At 43.0% G+C, this 21,720-nt stretch overlaps 1 protein-coding gene across 1 annotated transcript in view; it reads left to right on the top strand.

Annotated features, from left to right (window-relative positions):
• The first annotated feature begins 8,043 nt into the window (after positions 1 to 8,043).
• Positions 8,044 to 21,720, top strand: part of setbp1 (SET binding protein 1) — a 43,524-nt gene continuing 29,847 nt past the window's right edge. Inside the window, exons 1-2 of the mRNA XM_019866909.1 lie at positions 8,044 to 10,614; positions 18,240 to 18,820. Coding sequence (XP_019722468.1) covers positions 18,398 to 18,820 — 423 coding nt within the window. The 5' untranslated portion in view covers positions 8,044 to 10,614; positions 18,240 to 18,397. The remainder of the gene's footprint in view (positions 10,615 to 18,239; positions 18,821 to 21,720) is intronic.

Genomic DNA, 21,720 nt, shown 5'->3' with positions numbered 1-21,720 from the left:
ATTATGTATCAGCTGTGTGGCTAATATTGTTCTTCCCATTTTGGCTAAAAGAAAAATTCATAAATGTATTTTCCTTTAGCAGCTTGACATCGCTCTCCTGGGAGTATCTTCTGTCAGTGAGGGAGCTTTGTGATCCATGCACCGCTGAACACATCTCTACATCCCATCTCCATACACAGTAGATGCCCTCACATCACACAGGATTAGGCATGGTTACTCTCTTATGACCCTCCCTGCTTCTTTCTCTCTCTCTCTCTCTCTCTCTCTCTCTCTCTCTCTCTCTCTCTCTCTCTCTCTCTCTCTCTTTTTCTCTGACACACACACACACACACACACACACAGCTTTCATTTTCATGTTACAGTTGACAAGAGAAGTGTGAAGAATAAGCGGGCCTAATACACCCCTCAGTCTCCTCTCAGATGCACGCGCATTCTGTGCGCATGCTGACAGCTCACAGACGTGACTGACAGCACCGTATGTGCTCATGCAAGCATTTCTTCTTCAGACTTTTGCAGCAGCCTTCCCTGGCATCCTATTATCAACCTCTAGAGACACTTTAGGCGGGCCTTAATATGGATCATAACTGTCCAGTGGTAGACATAACTCCAAAACACTTAGATCACTGACTCTTAAAACAAATGTGACATGTTGATACCCATGTCTAATTCAGCGATGATTTGAGCGCGTTCTTATGCTCCTGCCTCTCATGTCTTTCTCTGTGAATGCTATGCATGTGAGGAGAGGCGGCTGAGTTATCGAGGCGTAAGTGCTTGTGCTGGCGTTTATATAGTTTGTCACAGTAAATCTCATGATGGAAATGGTAACGTTATGCACACTATCTCACTCTAGTTATGTGTCACTTTAGCAGATGGTAATGCAGCTGAGCTGGTCTGTGTGTGAGTGTGTGTGTGTGTGTGCGTGCGTGTGTGTGTGTGTGTGTGTGTGTGTGTGTGTGTGTGTGTGTACGCGTGTACATCATGCACACCGGGCAGAGAGGTTGAAACCGCAAGGCTGTTTATCAAACTCATAGGAAGTGGGTGTTGTTGAGCGAGTACTTGCTGTCGCACCACATCCTGTTTCAGGGAGGCTGAGAATGTTCACATGAGGTACTGTTGACAATGTGTACAATGTGGCCACAACACTCACTCACACACACACACACACACACACACACAAAAGATTTGATCGTCTTAGATCATCCTTATCTAAGGCAGTGTTTCCCAGTGTTTATTGCGGCAAGCTACATGTTTTACACACACACACAAAAAAAAAAAAACATGACAAAAAAAGTCACAGCACACCATGAAACAAACAAACAAACAAAAAAGTCACAAAACCACTTATTGGAGTATTACCGCACTGATCATTGTAGCTCCAGTTCTCGACATACTTGAACAATTGTTGTTGATCAATATCCCACGACATTAGACACTTTAAAGTGCTCAGGAACCTTCTGCAGAATTGCACAACTAAAGTTGGACTACAATTACTGCTAGTGGCCACTTAAAAAATGGTGCAACGATTATCTGCACTAACTGTGTAACCGTCATAGTGTTATAAGTATCGCACCACTGATCACTTGATCTCTGCTCAATGACTCTGCACATTGCACAGCTCTCATTGGTGGGTACTACTGCACAATAGTACCGTCACATTACGGAAAGTCTTTCTACACTTATAGGTCATGTCTTTGTTTGTCGTAGCTGCTTGTTATTGTAATACTGGGGTAACTCACCCAATTGAGGTTGAATAACCACAACACCCCCTTTTGACGAAAGCTCTTGTGGGCAATGCATCCTGCTGGAATTGAGGGGCATGAAATTAGGAAAACCAGGAAGACAAATTATTTTTCTGTGACATCAAAATCATCCTGTCGGCCCGGGCATCCGCTGGGTTTTGCACGCCACTGGAGTTCTCTAATATTTCTTACAATAATATAACTGTCTTTTCCTTAAAATTGGATATGTAAATGGAATGGATTCATTTTATTTTGAAAAATACATTGCCATTTAATAATCAAATCTTTTTTTAAAAAACTATTTTACACATCCGTTTCGTATTTTTTTAATTAAATTCTGAATTGGGATTGGCTGGCAACCAGGGTATGCCCCGCCTACTGCCCGAAGACAGCTCCAACTCGCCCATGATCATTGTGAGGATAAAGCGGATTAGAAAATGGTTGGATGAATGAATTAATTTAAGACTATATTCACTGAAGTAATGCAATTTAAAAATCCGCTTGAATTATTTGACCAATATTAATACAAAGTTTACATGTGCAAATTCATTTAATTAAATAATTACATATCATACAATACATTAAGTAATACAGTCCCTAAAAATAATACGTTATAAAATGATCAGGAATTATTTGACAAAATTAAAATTTTTATTGCATCAATTTAGCTGCTTTTTTCCCCCTAAAACATGTTAGTTAAAATATGGTTTGATGTGTTTTACTGTCATGCCAGAATATTAATTCTGATTGAACAAAACTGAGCATTATTATTCATTTGTTGTGTACCTCTTAGATTGGTGCTCAAGGTTATTATGTGTGTGACTGGTGTGCTGAAATTATTTACAGCAAATAATGAAACTATGTTCACCTCGTGATGCCAGCGACATACTGTATAGTGTCAGGGAAAACAACGAAATCTTCGTCCGCTGGATGGAAGAAGGTACAATACATACTGCAATTACCCTGTGTAAATGGATGGAAGGATGGATGCTTCAAGCTTCAGTGATAGAGAATATCTTTTCTTTCCGTTGGCTTGTTTTCATTCATCACACACAATCCGCTGTGCACTTGCCACACATTAAGTTGTCACATTGACAGGGACCTTTTCAAAAGAGCTTTCAAGCTTGGACTGAATGTGTCAACGATGACGAAATGAGTCAGCGCAATCACAGCCGGTACTGTGTTTGCCATACACCTGCTGTGTGTCTTTCTCAAAGTAGATGCACTCCCATTGCAGCTGCTTCTGGCCACATGCAGTTATCGTGAAACAGGATGTTTCAGGCTGGATATCAGAGGTGTGAAGGTTCACACATGCTAAGAACAAACCGAATGCGTTTCCTGAGAATGTAATAGGCTGATTACAGTCTAACTATTGTCATTTCATGTTATGGAATATTAATATCGGTCATTGAATTAGTATCAGTGTTTTTTTAAATACTCGCCGACGGTTGATGATCAAGTTTAACAAAATATGAAAAATATAACATAATGCGGAAGCCTAAAATATTTAATCTATTGCGATAATATTCACATAATATAGTGTTTTATGAACACCCCCGACAGCAGCTCTGCATTGGAGGTGGGTTGGTACTTTCGCAGAGATCTGAGAGAGGGAGGTTTACCCCGCTCAGGGAATGATCACAATCTTCAGTCATTCCCAATTAAAGTGGCAATCATTCCATTTAAATGTGGTAAGCGAGTTGTGCACTGACAGTCTTGACATGGAGCGCAGAAGTGTGTTTTGACATAGGCAAAGTAGGCACATGGGGGTCCAAAACATATGCGGCATTGAGTGAGGATTGAGAAAAACATTAAGGTACACATGTATGATGTATTCCAGTATTTGAGCTGTGTGCTGAGATCCAGTGCTACGATTAGCCAACTAAACATGTGGGGCAAAGAACAATATTATAAACAAATCACTTTGCTGTCTGCACCTCTACAGACAACCACAATAATAGACATTTTGATTTAAAAAAACAAAACAAAACAAAACAGTGTCAATCAAAACTGGCCATCTTTGTAAATGCACATTTGTTAATGCAGCTTTTGTATTAGTTGTCAGTGGAATGTACCTGTTTTCCTAAATGTGTGGTCACGGATATTGGTTTATTTAATGAACTTCAGACATACCAGCCGTCTATTTGATGGAGACGTCAATCGCAGGAGAGGCGCTAAATTTTTTCAAGTGGGCGACATCATTCACTTGTTGAGACACGGTAGATTGGGGAACCACAATATGCAGTATGATACCACATACGATGTCAGTACACATGTTGGATGCTATGTAGATACTCTACATAGTGTACAATGTATTAATTATTTGTAACTAATCATAATAGAAGGTTCCCAGTGAAGACAAGCAATATACCGGGAGCAATGATTACAGGCTCATGACAACTTGAAGCCACTTCTCTATAGGCAGAAGAGGGACAGGAAGAGGGACAGTCACAGACTAATTTGCTGTCTTTTGTGTACGACCAATGTAAGGCTTCCAACATTGTTGGATGCCAGTTGTCAGTTTGAATAAATAAGAAGACAGGTTTTGTTTGCCATCTTCTTTGTCTAGTATGTGAGCCTCAGCACACACACTTGTGCAGGACTTCAAGATGAGCCCATTTGATTGCTTGGCTTATTGAGCGACAACAAAATTATGATAATGTCTTCATGAGTGGTGGGTGGATGGGAGCAGTTTCATCTCTTCAGATTGACAGAGACAGCATGGAGCCCACAGTTAGGTGTATTTAAAGTGGTGTTTACTGTTGTCTTGGTTACCACCTGCATTGCCTTTTTTGGTTCTGGTCGGTACCTCCTGTCAGACATGGTTAGCACTCTCATTAGAGGGATTTCTGCCTTCGAGCCAAATAGAAAGCAAAGCCTTGCAGGATCTTGCTCTCTCCCTGTGTGTGTGTGTGTGTGTGTGTGTGTGTGTGTGTGTGTGTGTGTGTGTGTGTGTGTGTGTGTGTGTGTGTGTGTGTGTGTGTGTGTGCCTGCGCATGTACTTTAGTAAATGCACTTTCATGAGGGGTGTTCTGATTAGGACACCGACAGTAAAAGCTGAAGAAGGAGTCCTATCCGGCCTTATTGGCCTGTGAGACTCCAGAGGCAGGTGACGGCTATCGGTTGGCCAAGTGGAACATAGTTTAGGTGGTCTCCGAGCCAAAAACTTGGGCATGGGACGTCTTCAGCGAGGCCATGGGAACCGACTTATGAACAGCTTCGAGGAAATTCTGGTCATCCAGAATTTACAGGATGGGGAAGCAGTGCACCATTAACACTGTGTATCGTGAAGATGGAGCACTACTGACCTCAACTCGGGACGTTGTGAGTCAGTGGGGAGAAGACGTGGAAGACCTCTTCAATTCCACCGACACGCCTTCCTTCGAGAAAGAAAACTCGAGGGACTCTGAGGCGGGCTCTCCTATCTCTGAGGTTGAAGTCACTGCTGTGGTTAAAAAGCTCCTCGTTTGCAAGACCTTGAGGGAGGATGAGCTCCGCCTGGAGTTCCTCAAGACTCTGGATCTTGTGGGGCTGCCCGGGTTGTCACACCTCTGCAACATTGCCTTAACCTCGGGGACAGTTCCGCTGTACGACCGGCCATTTGTAACAGTTTTTCAAAAATCTTTTAATGAAGGTAGTGAAGCTGTTCAAGAGTAAATATCATTAATTTAAAAAGTCTCTTTCGACAAAAGGCTGAGTGAACTATCCTTATTTATTCATGGCACACTGCAGGAGGTTTGATTTAAAACATGTATCATTTTTACCCCGGTTTTGATCAAGTTTCTTTTTGGGCTTTGATGTCACACTCCTGGACAACACTTTCTGAGCACACCCACCACCCATTCGAGTCAATCCAACATATTCCTTATTTAAAGAATAACCACTTTTACATCAATTAAACTTAAAGTGCTTCATAGTTCTGTTCTTTAGTCTTTATTTTTGTGTGCTACTCGCCAACAGTGAAACTGTCAGTTGTTAGGATACGACATTTGCTTGTTTACTTTCAAGCTCAGCTTGTAGTAATTGTAATTGACATCACTCAGGCTGTGATTGTGACATCTACGATCCCGGCATCCTACTGGTAAATGGACACTTCAGTCGTGCTCCTCTCTCTCGCATCTCCCAACAGCTTCAGACAACATGCGCAACAAGAGGGAATAATGTATGGATGCGAAATGCCGATGTAAAGTGAGCTGTGGTATAACTTAATGAGCAATAATATTTTTACAAATAATTTATGATTGTTATTGTGTTATTATTTTAATGAATATTGTTTTTATTTTGTTTCCAGCACTAAGTGTGGTTGTTGTGAGAGTGGTGAATGAAGTCATTTTTATTGGGCAAACCAGTTGTTACTTTATAAAAACAATACAGTACCATTTTTTAATGAATTAATTGCTGTTGTTACCTTGTTTAGATTTTGCAGGTGTACCTAAAGATGTTTTTTAAAAAAATAGGCACTTGTAGTTCTCAGTAACCAGTAACTGGTTTTAATCCCGCCTCTGAGTGTCCATTGTCAAAATGTTCTTGAACAGTGACGTTTCTGATCCACTGGTGAAAGGAGACTTTGATTTGATTCGCTGAAGGCGTGAGTAGGAATAGTTGTTATGATTGTATTATTGTCTGTATTATATATAATGTGTTATGATGTATTATTGTCCACACGAAGTGAGAGAAAGTGGCTGACGTAAATAAAAGGTATCAGCATATTCTCGTCAATTGTCTTTAGAAGGTAGTTTCACGCTGGTTTATGTCAGTGGATCAGGAGCAAGCGATTGTGTTACGAAGGAGTCATTTACCTCATTAACCCAGCTAGATTGCCGAGGCCTTGCTAATCAACCTTGTCACAGGTCCCATTAATTCATCACTCTATCAGCATGGCTCTCGCCTCTTCTGACTTGCATACACACAAACACAAATTGCGTTGTTGTTCCTCTCACAACACACACGCACACAGCATTATCGCACCAGACTTTTTTGTTTTTTTCATGCGTTTCCAGTCATGTCTGTGTCTGGGCCAACCCCATTAGCTCGGTCAGTCCCATGGGTTTCCCAGCTCTGATGAACCCTCTGCTGCCCTTTCAGATTAGTGGACTCCCTGAGAAAAGCCCTTCATTGATGGGATCCGCTTCCCCTCTCACAATGTCATCTCAAGGTTAGCATAATGACTCTCACTGCTCTCTTTCCAGACACACTTATGCACACATGAACATCCAGGTGGTGTTACTATTTTCATGATGAGCTTTGCTGACTGTTTTATTCGTAACGATCGTGTGATTTATCCCATGATTCGTCTCATTTCAAATATTTGCCAAGGTGTTTAATAATGAAGTCATTTCCCCACCTCCCGCACATCCTCTCATCTCTCCTAATACCGCTTAGACCAACAACAAAACTCTTGCAACATTACAGTGCATGATTGGCGCGACGCAAGTGAGCATGAGGGATTTTCTCTTTTATGCATTGCAAATCAGGTCAGGAATTATTTACTCGCAGTCCCACTTGAGGCAATGAATCTCTTCCAGCGTAAAAGGCAGAGAGAGATGAAGGAATTGGGGGTGTGTGTAGTATGGAGTCGGATAAATGACTGAATCGGAAAGACACATTCATCGTTATATGTTAAACTTAATGCGCGCGAGTGATTTCTTGTAGCTGTGAATAGAGATGAAAGGATTATCTTGATCATTGAAGCACAAATGTTGCCTCGTCTCTTGCTACTCCATCATAATTCAATATTTACAGTTTTAAGATGGAAAACTGCTCCCTCTTGGCTGCCTGTATCTGGTTTCCATGGCAACACATTTGAGAAGGAAGAGTGCCATCTGTATGTGTCCGCGTATCTGTGTGTAGTGTTTTCTGATACACAGCAATTGATTGGTTGTTGAGGAGCAGCTGTTGACCTCTCGAGTCTCGGGGGTCTCTTTGTATTCTTGCACATATCCCAAATCAATACACACACATACATGTGGGCACTCGCACACACATGCACACTGACAGACGGGTGACAAATTAATATTTAATGGCTGGAGAAACATTACAAATGCAGATGTGTCTTGGCCGCAGGGATTGACTGAATGGTTTAGTGAGTCTGATAGTGAATTACAACAGTCAGCATGTCTCAACCCAAATACGCTCTATTGTGTTAAGTCCCAAATTATTCCTACCATGGCAAAGTATTGATTTTAAATGTATTTTTTTTTATTGGTAAAACAGTCCATTAGGTGCAAATAAACAGAGGTAAAAATGTGTGTGTGTGTGTGTGTGTGTGTGTGTGTGTGTGTGTGTGTGTGTGTGTGTGTGTGTGTGTGTGTGTGTTACTTAGCTTCATGAAAACTTGACGATGCCTTATTTTAATTGGTTGTATAAATAATCGATGACGAGAAAAGTATTACAATTGCAAATGTCCCTTGATCCGAGGGATCCCGGAATTGTTGATGATGATGAGAAATCTTACGAAAGATATACCATCGCCTTCACAAATATGATGTACCAAAGTCAACACGACTTGATCGACTGGAAACACCAAAACAGAGACCAGAAAACAAACACCAGCTGGACCAATGCAATACTTCTCCGAGATTATTCAATTTATATTTACACACACACAAACTCAAAAGGGCACTTGATATAATTTACATTATTCGTTAATGTTAAAGGGATGTTTTCCATATAAGGAAGGTCAGATTTTACATTCGAACACAACATGGATGTAACGCTTGACAATGATAAACTGTGTTCCCACAGGGCTGTTGCTCGACATAATCAGGTAAAAACACCAGAATTAGAAGTCCTTGTTATATGGTCTGACTGAACACATGTTCAATTAGGCTACTCCACGCTTATCAGCATCATCTATAGTCATTTTACTCATGGTTAATGAGCCAAACATGTCCTGTGGAGACAAAGACGATAAAACATGTTTATTGGTTCACCCAAGGGTTTGCATACTGTTTCTCATAAAAATACAACAATAAAACAGCATATGATGAGATTTATACGTTTAGTTAGGACGCAAAGACACGACAGAGATGACTGCACAATTAAAAGGAGGTATCACTTTTTGTGAGGGATAAAGAAAAAACTGTAATATAATTCAGATCTGGAGATATACATTTCCTAAAGCCAATGAACTGTGCGATATGCATCTCCGTAATTACTATTTTTTTAAATGTTGAAATTCTAATAGTCCTTTTTACAGACATCCACATATTGCTATCCTCACATTTCTGTTGTCAAATACTGCGTAAACTCTCTTTGATTGATGATGATGAGTAATGATTTATTCCAGTTCTCTAAGTGGCAATAATGTGCATTGACATTGAAAAAGGAGAAGCCACAATGCTAACAGCTAAAATCCGACAGTAGATTTCATCTGGTGAGTTGCTTTTTTTTTTTTTTTTTTTTTAATAATATGTGTTTCTTAGTATTGAGAAACCGGTAAAAAAAAAATCACGGGTACCGCTGCTCTATGCTCTCAGTGACCTGATCAAGATCATTCAAAAGACTTACTATGAGTACATGCAGTCAAAAACACTTTCAAAACACCAATACTGGCAATATTCAGGTTTTGAAAGGCCATGTCAACCTGCGCAAAAACACGAATATGCTCTATGCTATGATTTAAAAAAAAATGTTTGGTCTTTTTCTTAATAAAGCAACTAATAGATGAATTTGCTGTTGCCGGACCACAAATATGTGGGGGTCCACGGTATTTATGTTTTACAATGTATAACTATTCTTTTTTTCAATTAAGAACACAACTTGTGTTTTTTTTAAGGGCACAATTCAGTTCATTCCCATGAGAAACATCGATTTGATAAAGGCCTGCAAGTAAATCGAGTTGATTTAGTAATGTAACGAATTTCAATTTGTAAGTCAAGGTACTTCCTGTACTTCCCACACTGTTTCTTACTGTGGTAAGTGTGGTGTGTTTTAATGACTTCTTCAGCTGTTTATACGGGGCTCGGTGCTCACTGACCACTTCAAGTGGTGGTCACTGAAAAGACTCCCCGCAAGAGAGGAGGCGGATTGCTGAGTTTGGGAATGCGCGCAGGGCGACTTACCGCCAGGTGGAGGCGATATCGCTCCTTCTCCCCGCCGCTCTTCTCCTCTCTTCTGCTCCACCACGTCTCAGCTCAGTCGGCTGTGTGAGATCATTACCAGACAGCAGGCTCCAAGCTCTGACATTCACCGATCGGGAAATCAGAGAGAGCAGAAGCTAGAGAGCGCAGAAGAGTCCGAGCCTTTGATCCCATTGCAAGCGGCGGTGGGCGGCGACCACGCCGACTCCTCCGTACTGTCGCTTGGGCTTGAAAGCTCGATCTTGTCGCTGACATTTTTGCACGCTTGGAAAACCGGCTCCTTGAAGCTCGACGGATGCGGGCTTGTTTTGACTGCGGTAGTAGCCTTCGCACCTCTCCTTCTCGCATGCCCAGTGGAACGGATTTGTGAAGGATCTTAACTTGACCAAGCTCCGCCAGTGTGGCCGGCGGTCCTGCAAGGGACCCCGGGGACGTTTTCTGTCCGGCCGCCAGGCAACCCGCAAAGAGAGAGCTTTTTTCAGCTTGGAGTTGGACATAAACGTCTCTAATTGGATTCCTCCTCCCTTGGTGACTTCTTTTTTTTTTTCTATCAACACATCGGCTGCATACCCGATTTCGCTATTTTTTCCCCATTTCTCAAGCAAAATTGACGCCATTTTCCTCGGGGTTTTGTGTCAAAAAACATCCAAGTATATTCCAGGAGCGTGTGACAGCTCCCTGGGAGGCTGTCATCCCAACCGTCGCTTGTGTAAAAATGTGTCTAAATGGATTGTAAATGATCTTGATCAATAATTTATACGTCAGAGCTGAGTGTGTGACAACATTAGACATGGGTAAGTGGCCTCCTCCTGCACCTGAAAACCTCTCCTGTAAATGTCGAAACATTATAATCTGCATTGTGTCTGTTTGTCGTTGATGCTGCCGAAATTGTGGATTTGATTTACTGTTATAATATATGAGATTTTGTACCTCACAGTTTTTGGAACATACCTGTACTCGTTTCCCATTGGAAAAGCTGCAGTTCCCTTGGATGCCAGTAATTTAACCTCTGGAGTGTATTAGTGTTAATTGTACCTTGAGGGACAGAAATTCACTCTTGTACACAGAGTGGAGTAGGTTCTAATGACAGATGGATTTCAACCTGCAAGAAATACGGTGGAACCTCTAACATCAATCGCCCCTGAAGTTGTAAACTTATGATTTATCAAAATCGCTGAGAAAAATCTGCCTCTAAAGTTGCAGATTTGACAGAACTGCCAACACGCTTGACATGATGTCAGATCTCTGCTTATTATGTGAGATATCAGCAAAGCAGTGAGTATCACAGGATGTATTTGCTTATTGTTTGGCTTTTTTGTAAACACTAATTTAACAGGACCAGCCTTGATTAGGAGGGGTATTAAGGATAATGTGAGAACAACACTGACTCACATCCAAAACATCTGCGTTATCAGTAGTTCTGAGTTGTTTTGTGATTTACAGAGGTTTGTGATTAAGAATGTGAAAAACTGAGTTTCAAGGTTTGTGCACCTTTTTAAAAAGGTCTTTCTGTAGCATTAACATGGTCAACTTATTTATACACTTGTATGCCAGTGAACAAAGAAATGAAGGATATTGGATAAGGTGTTCATTTGACATTGGTCACAGACTAGTTTAGCCCCTGATGTTCACCTGTTTCTTCCAATATTTTGCCACCTGAGTGGATGATGGAACTAGCAACGGGACCCTACTTCCATCCCTCTAGGTACATTGTGTACACTAATGTACTCCTAATTATTAGCCCCCAAGGCATTGTATATCATGGGTATTTTGTTTTTCTTCGTCTGCTCCTGAACATCATTCATCAACATCTCAGAAGGGTTTCATGTGGCCTCTCTGGTGTGTGACACAAGGCAGCAAAGAATTATTCTGCCGTACGTCCACAGGTGAGGCCCGAAAGGGAAAGGATAGTAAGCAGTGGCTGTCAGCAGCCCCCACAAACCTCAGCGCTGGAAGATAAATAGACACACGTGAATTATCTGGGGAACGTGTGGAAAATTGGTCAGGTCTGTCGGATATATGGCGTGTGAGTTCTAGAAAAATAAGAATGACAAGCATATGAAGAAAGGTGCTTGTAAAGAGGTGGAACTAATGGGATTCAGGTAAAACTATACCAGCGTTTTGCAGTGCGAAAGAATACTCGATAACCAATTCCTTATTGGGTAATGGGATGCCCGTGCAATCTTTAAATTGAAGCATGAGGAATCAATAAGTTGCATCCCCATCTGAGCTGGATACCTCGGGTGGAAATAGGATCACAGGGAAAAAGGGGGAGTGAATATGAACAGCATCCAAGGACAAACCTAAGTGTTGGCAGGCTCTCTTAGCGGAATATCACCTTTTGGCAGAGGAGGCAGAAGGGTTGAGGTAGCACTGAGATGAGGCAAACGAACAGAGGTTGGTGGGAGTGAGGTGAGGAGGTGGAAGAGACAGGCTGGTGGGGAGTTGCAGAGGTGTTTTTGCTGACAGCCATTTTGTGGCCGCTGTGAAACGTGAACATTCGTCTGCTTGTGTCGGGTAGTTAGGTGAGAATGGTGCGACCTGGCATACCGTGTGTGCACGCCGTGTACCGTTAATCCTTCAGAGTGGACTCCGTTAAATTCTTGCAAGTTCAACATTCCTAACAAGAGGTGCACATTTGAATAAATGTTCTTTATCCACTATCATACAAATGAGCATAAACTAGTTGAGACTGAACCAACGGTGCAGTGCACTCACTACATTTGGCCTGAAGTGCTCCAATGTTCAATTAATTAACAGTCAACTCATTTTATGTATATATGGATTATGCCCGTCCTTATTCAGAACTTCAGACTGCTAACATTAAGACCATTTTACTATCATGTACATGCGTTTTAGTCAATTTTCCCTGACATTTGATCTTGATAGTGAGCACAGCAAGTACACACTGTAACAGTGGGAACTTTTCCAGCACCTAGGGGTGCAATTAGTTGTCGTGATCAAGGGCAAATCTGCTGTGAGTGCTTGGTTGGAAGAGTGGTGGAGTAATGGGGTGCTGATAACCGAAGAACTTTCTGCCTACATCCTGATAGCGCCTCAAGGCAATCAAACAGGCAACCTTTTAGTTACAGGGACATTCTTAACCACGCGTGCAGACGATTTTTGTTGTATTCGTTAGGCCCACTGCACACCAAGCAATGCGATCTGTCCTGCAGTGTGGATTGTGCAAGTCGTTTTAATTAGCGGTTGATTGTTGGCCGCACGTTTTGCAGGGGTTGAAAAATTGAATAGCAGGTGAAATGTGGTTTCCTGATCGGGGCTTGCAGTTTGCAGTCATAGCAAGTGGCCATCTGTGCGATGGTCAGTTGGCTGGTGTGCATGTGTGAGTTTTACATGCGTTCCAAAAAAATTGTCATTCATAATTATCCTTTTTTGCATCCATGCATTGATGCTGAGGATAGAATGTTTTTATTCTTTATTTGACCTCATTAATGATCATTCGAGGGAAGATGGTGGCTTTCACTCACACGAGGTGAGCAACTAGCTGACGAAATATATTTCCAGTATAGAAAATGATGTGTGCCACCCCTGGATTTTGAGGTTAGAAACCTCTTTTCATGAGTCCCTCATAGATTGGACCATTCTCAAAACATTGCTTTAGCGATTGGATGGGAATGAAAGAGGGAGCGCAATATGAAAAATGAAAATGGCAGACTAACACTGTTCACGACGCCTCTGAAATGGTCGAAGCTCTGCTTATCAAAGGGGAAAAAAAAAGTTGTTCACCTCAATCAACAATACAGGTGTGTGAGTGTGTGAGTATGAGAGTGAGAGGGTGGGTGGGAGAGTGAGCGCTATTTGTGAGTCCACCTCAAGCGCTGGGCTGCTGGGTATGCAGCCTTAAAAGGTTGTGTTTCTGCTGCCATCTCTTGCTCCCCATTGCTCTCGCGCCCTGTTTTCTCCTGCACGCACGCACGCACATGTGCGCACACACACACATACACACAGACACACACACACACACACACGCATGTTTTTGCCTGTGTGTCTGTACCATTCACCCCCTCAGCTCGGCCCATCTGCATTTCATCATCGCTGTTTTATCATAATGGTCTCCAGAGCGAGAAGGAGGCAAAATGATGTGTCCCATTCACAGCCTTTTACATGCAGCTCACTGAGTGACCTTCTGCTATTTGAGAGAGAAGCTGGTGTAGCGCTGGCAGTTTGGAGAACATAATAAAGCTATTTATGCAGCAAGTCTGGCCTCTCACAATCCCTCTGCTGTCTGAGGCAAACCAAGGTGCGTATGCATATGTGGATGTGAGTGTTTGTGTATAAGAGAGAGCAAGAGAGAGGAGACAGCGTGGCTTGGACTAGGTGAGGGAGGCCCGTGGAGGGGTCAGTCTTACATAAACTCTGTGCCTGCCAGTAACAGAGAACTACTAACACAGCTTAGGGCGGCTGCATGGGGGAGGAGGGACAGACGTGACCCAGCTAAGTAGTTTATGCAGTTATGACCCAGAATGAAGATTCACATAATTCATGTCGACATTTTGTTGTCATGCTCCAGTATAGTAGTAATGGCTCCATTCCACTTTGAAGCCTGCACATGAATGTCTCTGTGTGGGATGTTGTAGTTGGCAGCTGTCTCTTTTTCCTGTCATTGTGCTCAGTCACATGACAATCAGAGTGGCTTTCACACATGCCACGGGGGCAAGTCACCAAACTGACATTAGGGACGGGGAGGCTCCCGAGGAACAAACAGGGTCATGTGGGTTTTAATCCACAATGCGTTGACTTTCGAAGATGCCACATGGACCAACCACGGTTGCGTCTGATCTTCTGCAACTGAATTTTTATAGGAGACGCACTCTTGACCTTTTTGATGTTCGTATATAAATCATTGGTTGTTTGGAATGCCTGACCAACCATCAATTTGTGAAATTAAACAACTTCAAAAATCCTTACAAATCTTTAGTTGTGTGCCTAATTACCATAAAACCCACCCACTTCACAGAGTTTCTCAGAAAATGACGTGACCAGCAAGGCTGGCTGAAGTTTTCGAGTTAAAAAAAATCACTTTGATGTGGCGTCCAAAGTTCAATCATGTCAGAGCCAGCGATTACAAGCATTCTTTAATCCTGATTCTGATATGTTCAGCTAAATTGTCGACACGCAACTTGAAGGCATTTGTGTTTGGTGATGTCTTGAACCACAAGATACACTAATTGACAAGCGTAATTCTGCGGCTTGTTGATGAGAATGGTAATTCAATTGAATCTTTATAGGCAATTGCTTTAAGTGTGTGTGTGTGTGTGTGTGTGTGTGTGTGTGTGTGTGTGTGTGTGTGTGTGTGTGTGTGAGTAAGGGGGGGGGTAAGTGGTGATTTTGCCAAATAATTAGAATAGCATGGAGTTTTCTGGGGTTCACGAAACTTGATTACTCCATGAACATGTTGGCAGGGGAAGGGGCGGGGGCCATTTGTGTTTGGGAATGTGTTGGGTTCAGTAATATGGCCTAAAATTCATGGTACGCATTTAATTCCTTAATGGTATATAATGCAATTGTATATTTTGCAAAATTAATTTAAGGGTGAAATTTACAATAGAAATATTTCTCAGTTGTTATCTGGTCCCTTAGACAAGCTAAACGGGTGCAAAAATACAACAACAAATGAATGACAGTGAGCTCGGTGGGGTGTGTGCTTAGGGACTAATGGGAAAGCGGGCACGTGTCTGCTTAGTGATAACAATGTTTCATTACTGTTTTGTGGGCGATGTGCCACACAGGGAGGAGAGGCGGGGTTTTCGTGAACCCGGTGTCTTCTTGTAACGGGGTATCAAAATATTATTACAGAGACTTGACACAAAGTCATAATTAATTATCCAGTCAGGGGTTAAGATAAAGCCCCCCCTTGAATCTTAATTCTGCACTTCACCAAGACATTTTGGCCATTTTTGACTCCCACCTCTGTAGACGGTTTGGGGAAGACCCTTCACAAGCAAAACCCATAAAGGCAATTTTGGCTAAGTTTAATATTCAGGATTTTGAGATCTTATAAAGCCTTGACCTCAACCCTTACAACACCTTTTGCGTAGGAATTAAAACAGAAAGTGTGAGAGGCCTTCTCTCAGATCCAACATCAGTGATCTCTGATTGAGTTTTCTGGGTGGATGGACACACCGCAAAAGAAGAATGCAAGCGCTACAGCTGAGCAACACCATATCTTCCACGTATTGTGTTGTCGGTGTAATGGTCAGGTGTCCCAATCACGGAATCGTCATGTTTCAAACTTTGCATTTAACCTAGTCTATATGACTGATGGCTATAACCCTGCTCATAGTGGGGCCATACGCCCAGCCAAGCTACTCTCCCTTGTGGAGGAGCTGTTGACATCTGAGATTACAGATGGCCAAAAAAAGCAGCACAAATCCAACTGCAACGACAAACAAAATATGTTCGGCTGTGACACTGCATCGCTCTCAATATCGGCAACAACCAGCTACCAGGCAGACAGGAAATCAATCTTAAAATGTATTATTCCGTGTGTAAAGTAAATGGATGTCAGTAGTGTTGAAGTTCAGAAGGTTAAACATGCAAAACCGCCGCAAGGGTTCTTTACAGCTTCTTAATACCACACAGGGGTGTTCTGAACCTTTACGAGTAATGTTTTATACATCAGAAAACACAATGGCTCAACAGGCTTTTGTCTCGATGCAGTACAAAATACCCACTTAATACTCTGCCTGTGGATTACACGTAGTTTGTGTGTGGTCTTGTCGGAATCCTTGCCGTGGATTATGATTATTCAATCACACTGTAAGCATGTGGTGTGAGGTCTGTAGGGTATTACGGTGGAGATCGGCTGTTAGTACAGTAGCTTGGCCTGGTACAGAGAGGGCAGACCTGGAAGGAGCAGGTCATTATTACGTCAAACATTTTTTCTCTAACCTCAATGAAAATGTGTAGTATCTATGCTAGATGGACAGAAGTCTTTGAGCACACCTTTCCATCACTTAATAAAGCTGGTTCCCCCCGAATTCACTTTACTTCTTACCTTACCAACACATTTTGAGCATTATATTTATAAATTTGGGAACCAGTCCGTATACAGTACTGTATATGTTTCAAATGCACAAAGAAAGGTTCATGAATGGTAAAAAAGTTTGGTGTGGGAGAACAACCTCAACCCCAGTGACCAAGTATGAGGTGAATTACACCAGATTTTAACGCATTCCCTCTGGTCCAACATCATCAACCTCCGACCTCAAAAATGTTGTTCATGGCTGGATGGGCAAAAATCCTACAAACGTCAATATCGAATCAAAAGTCTTTCCAGAAGAGTGGGGGCAGTTGCTGTGTTGCAAAAGTGGCATCGACTGCCGTGTTTTTGGCTGTTTTCTGTAAATGATATCATGGTCAGGTCCCAAAACTTTCATGCAGTCTACTTGAGTCATGTACACAGGTAATATTTGAACAATTAAAATCAAAATAATTAATACTCGGGGAAATTACATCTGTGCAAATGTTAATAAAGTAATTGTGTGACAACAGCACTATATACATCTCTCTGACAAGCTTCATAATGACTGATGGGATTCCCCAAAGCAAACAATGTGCAGTCCAGTGTTTATTTAGGTTCCTCTTTACAAAAACAAAACAAAAACTGCATGCATGCATAGTTGCACACTAAACTGAAGGAAGCTCAGTTTCCTCAGTAAAATGGCTTCCACAACCTTTACACAGAGCATCTGATTTTCAGTGTAAATGCAGGTTTTACGCTGTCATTTTGCACATAGATTTATTTGTCAAAGTGTGCAGTGCATTTCTTTCTATGCAAATGTGTCAATATGCCACTGCATGCATGTGTAAAAAAGCTCAGACTGTGTTTTTTTTCCAGACTAGCTCGTAAACCACATCTGGGGAAAGAATTTAGATTCCTTCCCTTCGTCTTTCTGTTTTGCCTTCCCATTCCCCCTGTGTAATTCCCTCCCTCCTCGCCTGCTCTGGTGAAAGGAAGAAAAAAACAGAAGTCAGCTTCTTTCGTTTTTCCTCCTTTGTGTCCTCAGGGTAACTTCAGCCTGGTTTTGGAGCAGTGAAGAGGAATGTCTTATTTTGCACTGATCACCAGTGTCTGCATAGCTTTGCTTCACATAAGTGGGAAGGCTCAAATGAGGGAAGGAGCAAGGGAGGGAAGATTAGCAAGAAGCGATGAAAGATGAGAGCAGGGGGAAAGGATGTTAAGTGAGGAAAAAAAAAAAAAAGTTTGTTTTCCTTGGGAGAAAATGTAAATTAGAGCATTTTGGCATGCCCGTGCAGCTCTGCGGCGAGTTTGTGTGTTCTTCTAAACATATCATACAACAGGCTGCTAATGTTAATAAGGGTTTGGGATGGGACGGCAGCCTCAGGGAGTTGTCATTCTTTTGCTGATCAGATCTTTCACCTGCTCTCTCTTCAGATTGTCCCTGGCTTCCCAGCGTGTCAGTGGGCCAACCAAGCCAACCTCAATAGCTGATTGACAACAACCCAGCTGCTCGACAGACTTCCATCCTCTTTATTCCCATTGGCTGGCTGCCACAGCTTCCCCCACCCTGACTGGCTCTGGCGGGAGAGTGGATGGAGCCAAGGGATCTGGTTGGCTCGGCCCGACCCAAAGAGGCGGAGTTACAGGGAGGCGGGGCGGCGCGAAATGAAGGAGCGGGAGGTATCGGCTTGGCACGTAGTGATGATGTGATTCACGGTGGCGTCAGTGAAGGGGAGGGGCTTGAAGAACACGGGGAGGGGCTTCTGGAAGAGCAGGAGTTTTCCATCAAGGAAGCGAGCTTCCAGGAAGGAAGTCTAAAGCTGAAGATCCAGACCACCAAGCGTACCAAGAAGCCCCCCAAGAGCCTTGAGAACTATATTTGCCCACCGGAGATCAGGATGACCATCAGACCTCCCGCTGGAGAAGGCAAAGGGGGGCGGCAGGGGCGAACTGGAGGCGTGGCCATATCAGGGCGGGTTCAAAAGGATGAAGACAGAGGACCGCCCAGAAAAAGGGTAAGTCTGCTGCCGTTGCGATTAGCTTAATGCACTTAAGAGCAGAAGACAGCTCACAGTTTTTGGCTTCCATGACTGTCTCTGGACATGAATGAGCCACTCCCTGCCTTGCACACTTCAAGCTCCCTCTCAGTAGTTCCTCTCCCCTGCTTAGTTACACAGGGTCAAAGTTTGCTGTGTAATTGAAACCAGTCATGGCTAGCTGAGTTCACAGTGATACACACAAACACACACACACACACGCACACACACAGGAGCTGAGAATAGGGCTGGCATAAGCAGGTGACAGCTGGTGTCTGCTCTCTCCATTTGTGGTCATATGCAGACCCCTCCTGTCTCCTCTCCTCTCCCTTCCTCACCCCTACTCCCACACACCCGTTACACATGCACTGGTGTTCGGTGCGTGTGACACTGTGTACGTACAGGTCCTTGGGGGTTTGAGTGTTTGCGGAGTGTGTTGACCTACACTGTGGAGTGTGTGTCCAAACCTGACAGCCATCATAGTGGCTCTGAGCTCGACAGGCTCAGCAGGAGCGAAGGTGTCATGTAGTCAGCACGATGCTAGACGCAGTTCTCTTGTACTTCCGCATAGTGGGTGAATTTGCTGACCTTGTGATTGACTGACTGACTGACGTTTATAAAAGTGGCTTACTTTTGTTTGCACTGATAGAAACATGATGAAGATAAATGTCTTCAAATGATTTCATCGGGAGTTGGTCTCGACTCCCAGCACACGTAATCTGGTCAATAAACACAGGTTTGGATGAGTTTGGTGCGGAAGAACATGAGCTGCTTGAACTAAACCACATCAAAAACATTTGGGATGTGCGACAACAGTGAACATCCCGCAGCCGCCAGAATGGAAGATTACTTTGACATTAGATGTTATTGGTTTAAAGTTTTATTTTGGGGACTATACCATCAATTAAAAATCCAAAAGGGGTGACAAATGTACCTGTCGATCAGAAATGTTACTAATCCCAAATCGGTTCTGAATCCTCTGAGCAGCCCGTAGCCCCTCCTACTCTGAAAGGCAGCTTCTCTGGTTAGCCTTGTTTTGTGCCGGGATTTGCCTAATTCCTTCTTTTAAACTTTTGTTGCGAAACGGAAATACCACCTTAGTTTCCGCAAAGCTCCTCGAGCCTAACATAACAAGTCAGTGCGAGGCCGCAGCGTTGTGTTACTGTTAAGCGTGCCCGCCAGTGCATGAGAATGATTCACAACTTGTCAGCCATGACTTTTGTCTTTGATTGTTTTTTCCGCTCGCGCACGATGGTTTGCTAAAAATCGAATTAGAGGGACAAGATGAGGCTTTTTTTTTCCCACAGATAATTTTGCTCAAGTCAAGCTGTCGGGTCATATTCACATTTTGACAAAAATGATAAGATTATTTCAAAGTTATTTAAAAATATATACGAATTCCCTCTTTTAGTGTGAGTTACCAAATAAGGTTCCTTATCCAATTATGGACTAGATAATAAAAATCCAGAATAAATTGGGTATCTTGTTCTTAACAGTGCGGTTATAACAAATGGGATCAGGCTTGAAAGGGTGCATGCAGATATTGCTGTGTTAGTAGGCAGTTTTTCTGCTGCCACGTGCACATACAGTGAAACATGAGCACTTACTGCTATTTGCACAGCATGATTAAATCGTGTTTCGTTTATCTTTTTCATGATGTATTTTTCGATTTTATTTTTGTTACATGTGAAATACAAACTTGGATTTGCAGTCGAATTTTGTTGTATCCGCACCATACAACGACAATACAGATTTATAGTGGATTCAAAATACAGACCATTATTGTTGCTCCAAAGAGATCTTCAGTGGGTTATGGAGGTCTAGACAGCGTCTGATGCTATTAAAGTCAGACCAGACATACAATTTAATGTTTGTTTCAATTTTTGTATCAATGAATAAGCTGAGGGACATGAACCCTTCCCGCAGACGTCTGGGCTGCCAAGTCTAATCTGGCACCACCGGCCCCCACTTGGACTGCAACTGTATGATTGACACAGGTTGTCATAGTGACAGTATGGGAGGTGGGGGGCGGGGGGGGCTTCAAGCTGGTCCCAATTGAGGTTGGAGATTGAGGGAGGGGAGGGGCTTGTTGGATGTGATGGTGTTGATTCAGATCAGTTTCAAGACTTCATCCCTCGCACTCTGTCGCTCTATTCCACACCCCTGTTGCCCCCTCCCCCTGCTCCTCGACATGCTTTCCCTCCATCCACTCATCACCTGCCAGCCCAAGGGTGTATTACAGGCAGACTCAGTGGAGAGGAACGGGTTAAGGAGAGATCTCGGGCTGCCTCATGCCCCACCACCCCACACACATCGACACACACTTCCATCTTGTGTGTGTGTGTGTGTGTGTGTGTGTGTGTGTGTGTGTGTGTGTGTGTGTGTGTGTGTGTTGAGGTTAAATACTCTCTTTGTGGTGTGTGTGCCTGTGTGTCAGGCGGGATGGGGGATGTTGAGGAGGGGGAGCAGATGGACAGCCTCTCTGCTTTCTATTGTTTCGTGTCCACGTCAATTCTCCCGCTTTCTATCTCTTTATCTGTCCCTTCTTTCTTCACTCAAGCTCCCTTCATGTCTCCTCTTTTTCCACCGCTCTTCCTTTCCTCCTCTTCCCGCTCTCGCACACTGTTGTCTTGTAGCAGATGGCAGCATGGGGCAGTGACAACAGAGCAGAAGCCAGAGTGTGAGCAGGGGATGGAGAGAGAAGAAGGGGGCTTTGGAAAGAGGAGGAGGGGGTCAGGCATATGGAGAGCCTGGTTAAGGGGCCCCTCTCACAGGGAGTGTGCATGTGCGTATGGTAGCGCGGTGAATAGAAGAGGGGGAGAGGCGGGGATACAATAGATGCACATTAATATAGAGATTTGACTCTAATAGACAGGGAA

This window comes from Hippocampus comes, unplaced genomic scaffold (genome assembly GCF_001891065.2).
Source record: "Hippocampus comes isolate QL1 unplaced genomic scaffold, H_comes_QL1_v1.1 scaffold322, whole genome shotgun sequence".
NCBI classification, from domain to species: domain Eukaryota; kingdom Metazoa; phylum Chordata; class Actinopteri; order Syngnathiformes; family Syngnathidae; genus Hippocampus; species Hippocampus comes.
This window is presented reverse-complemented; position numbering and strand designations above follow the sequence as displayed.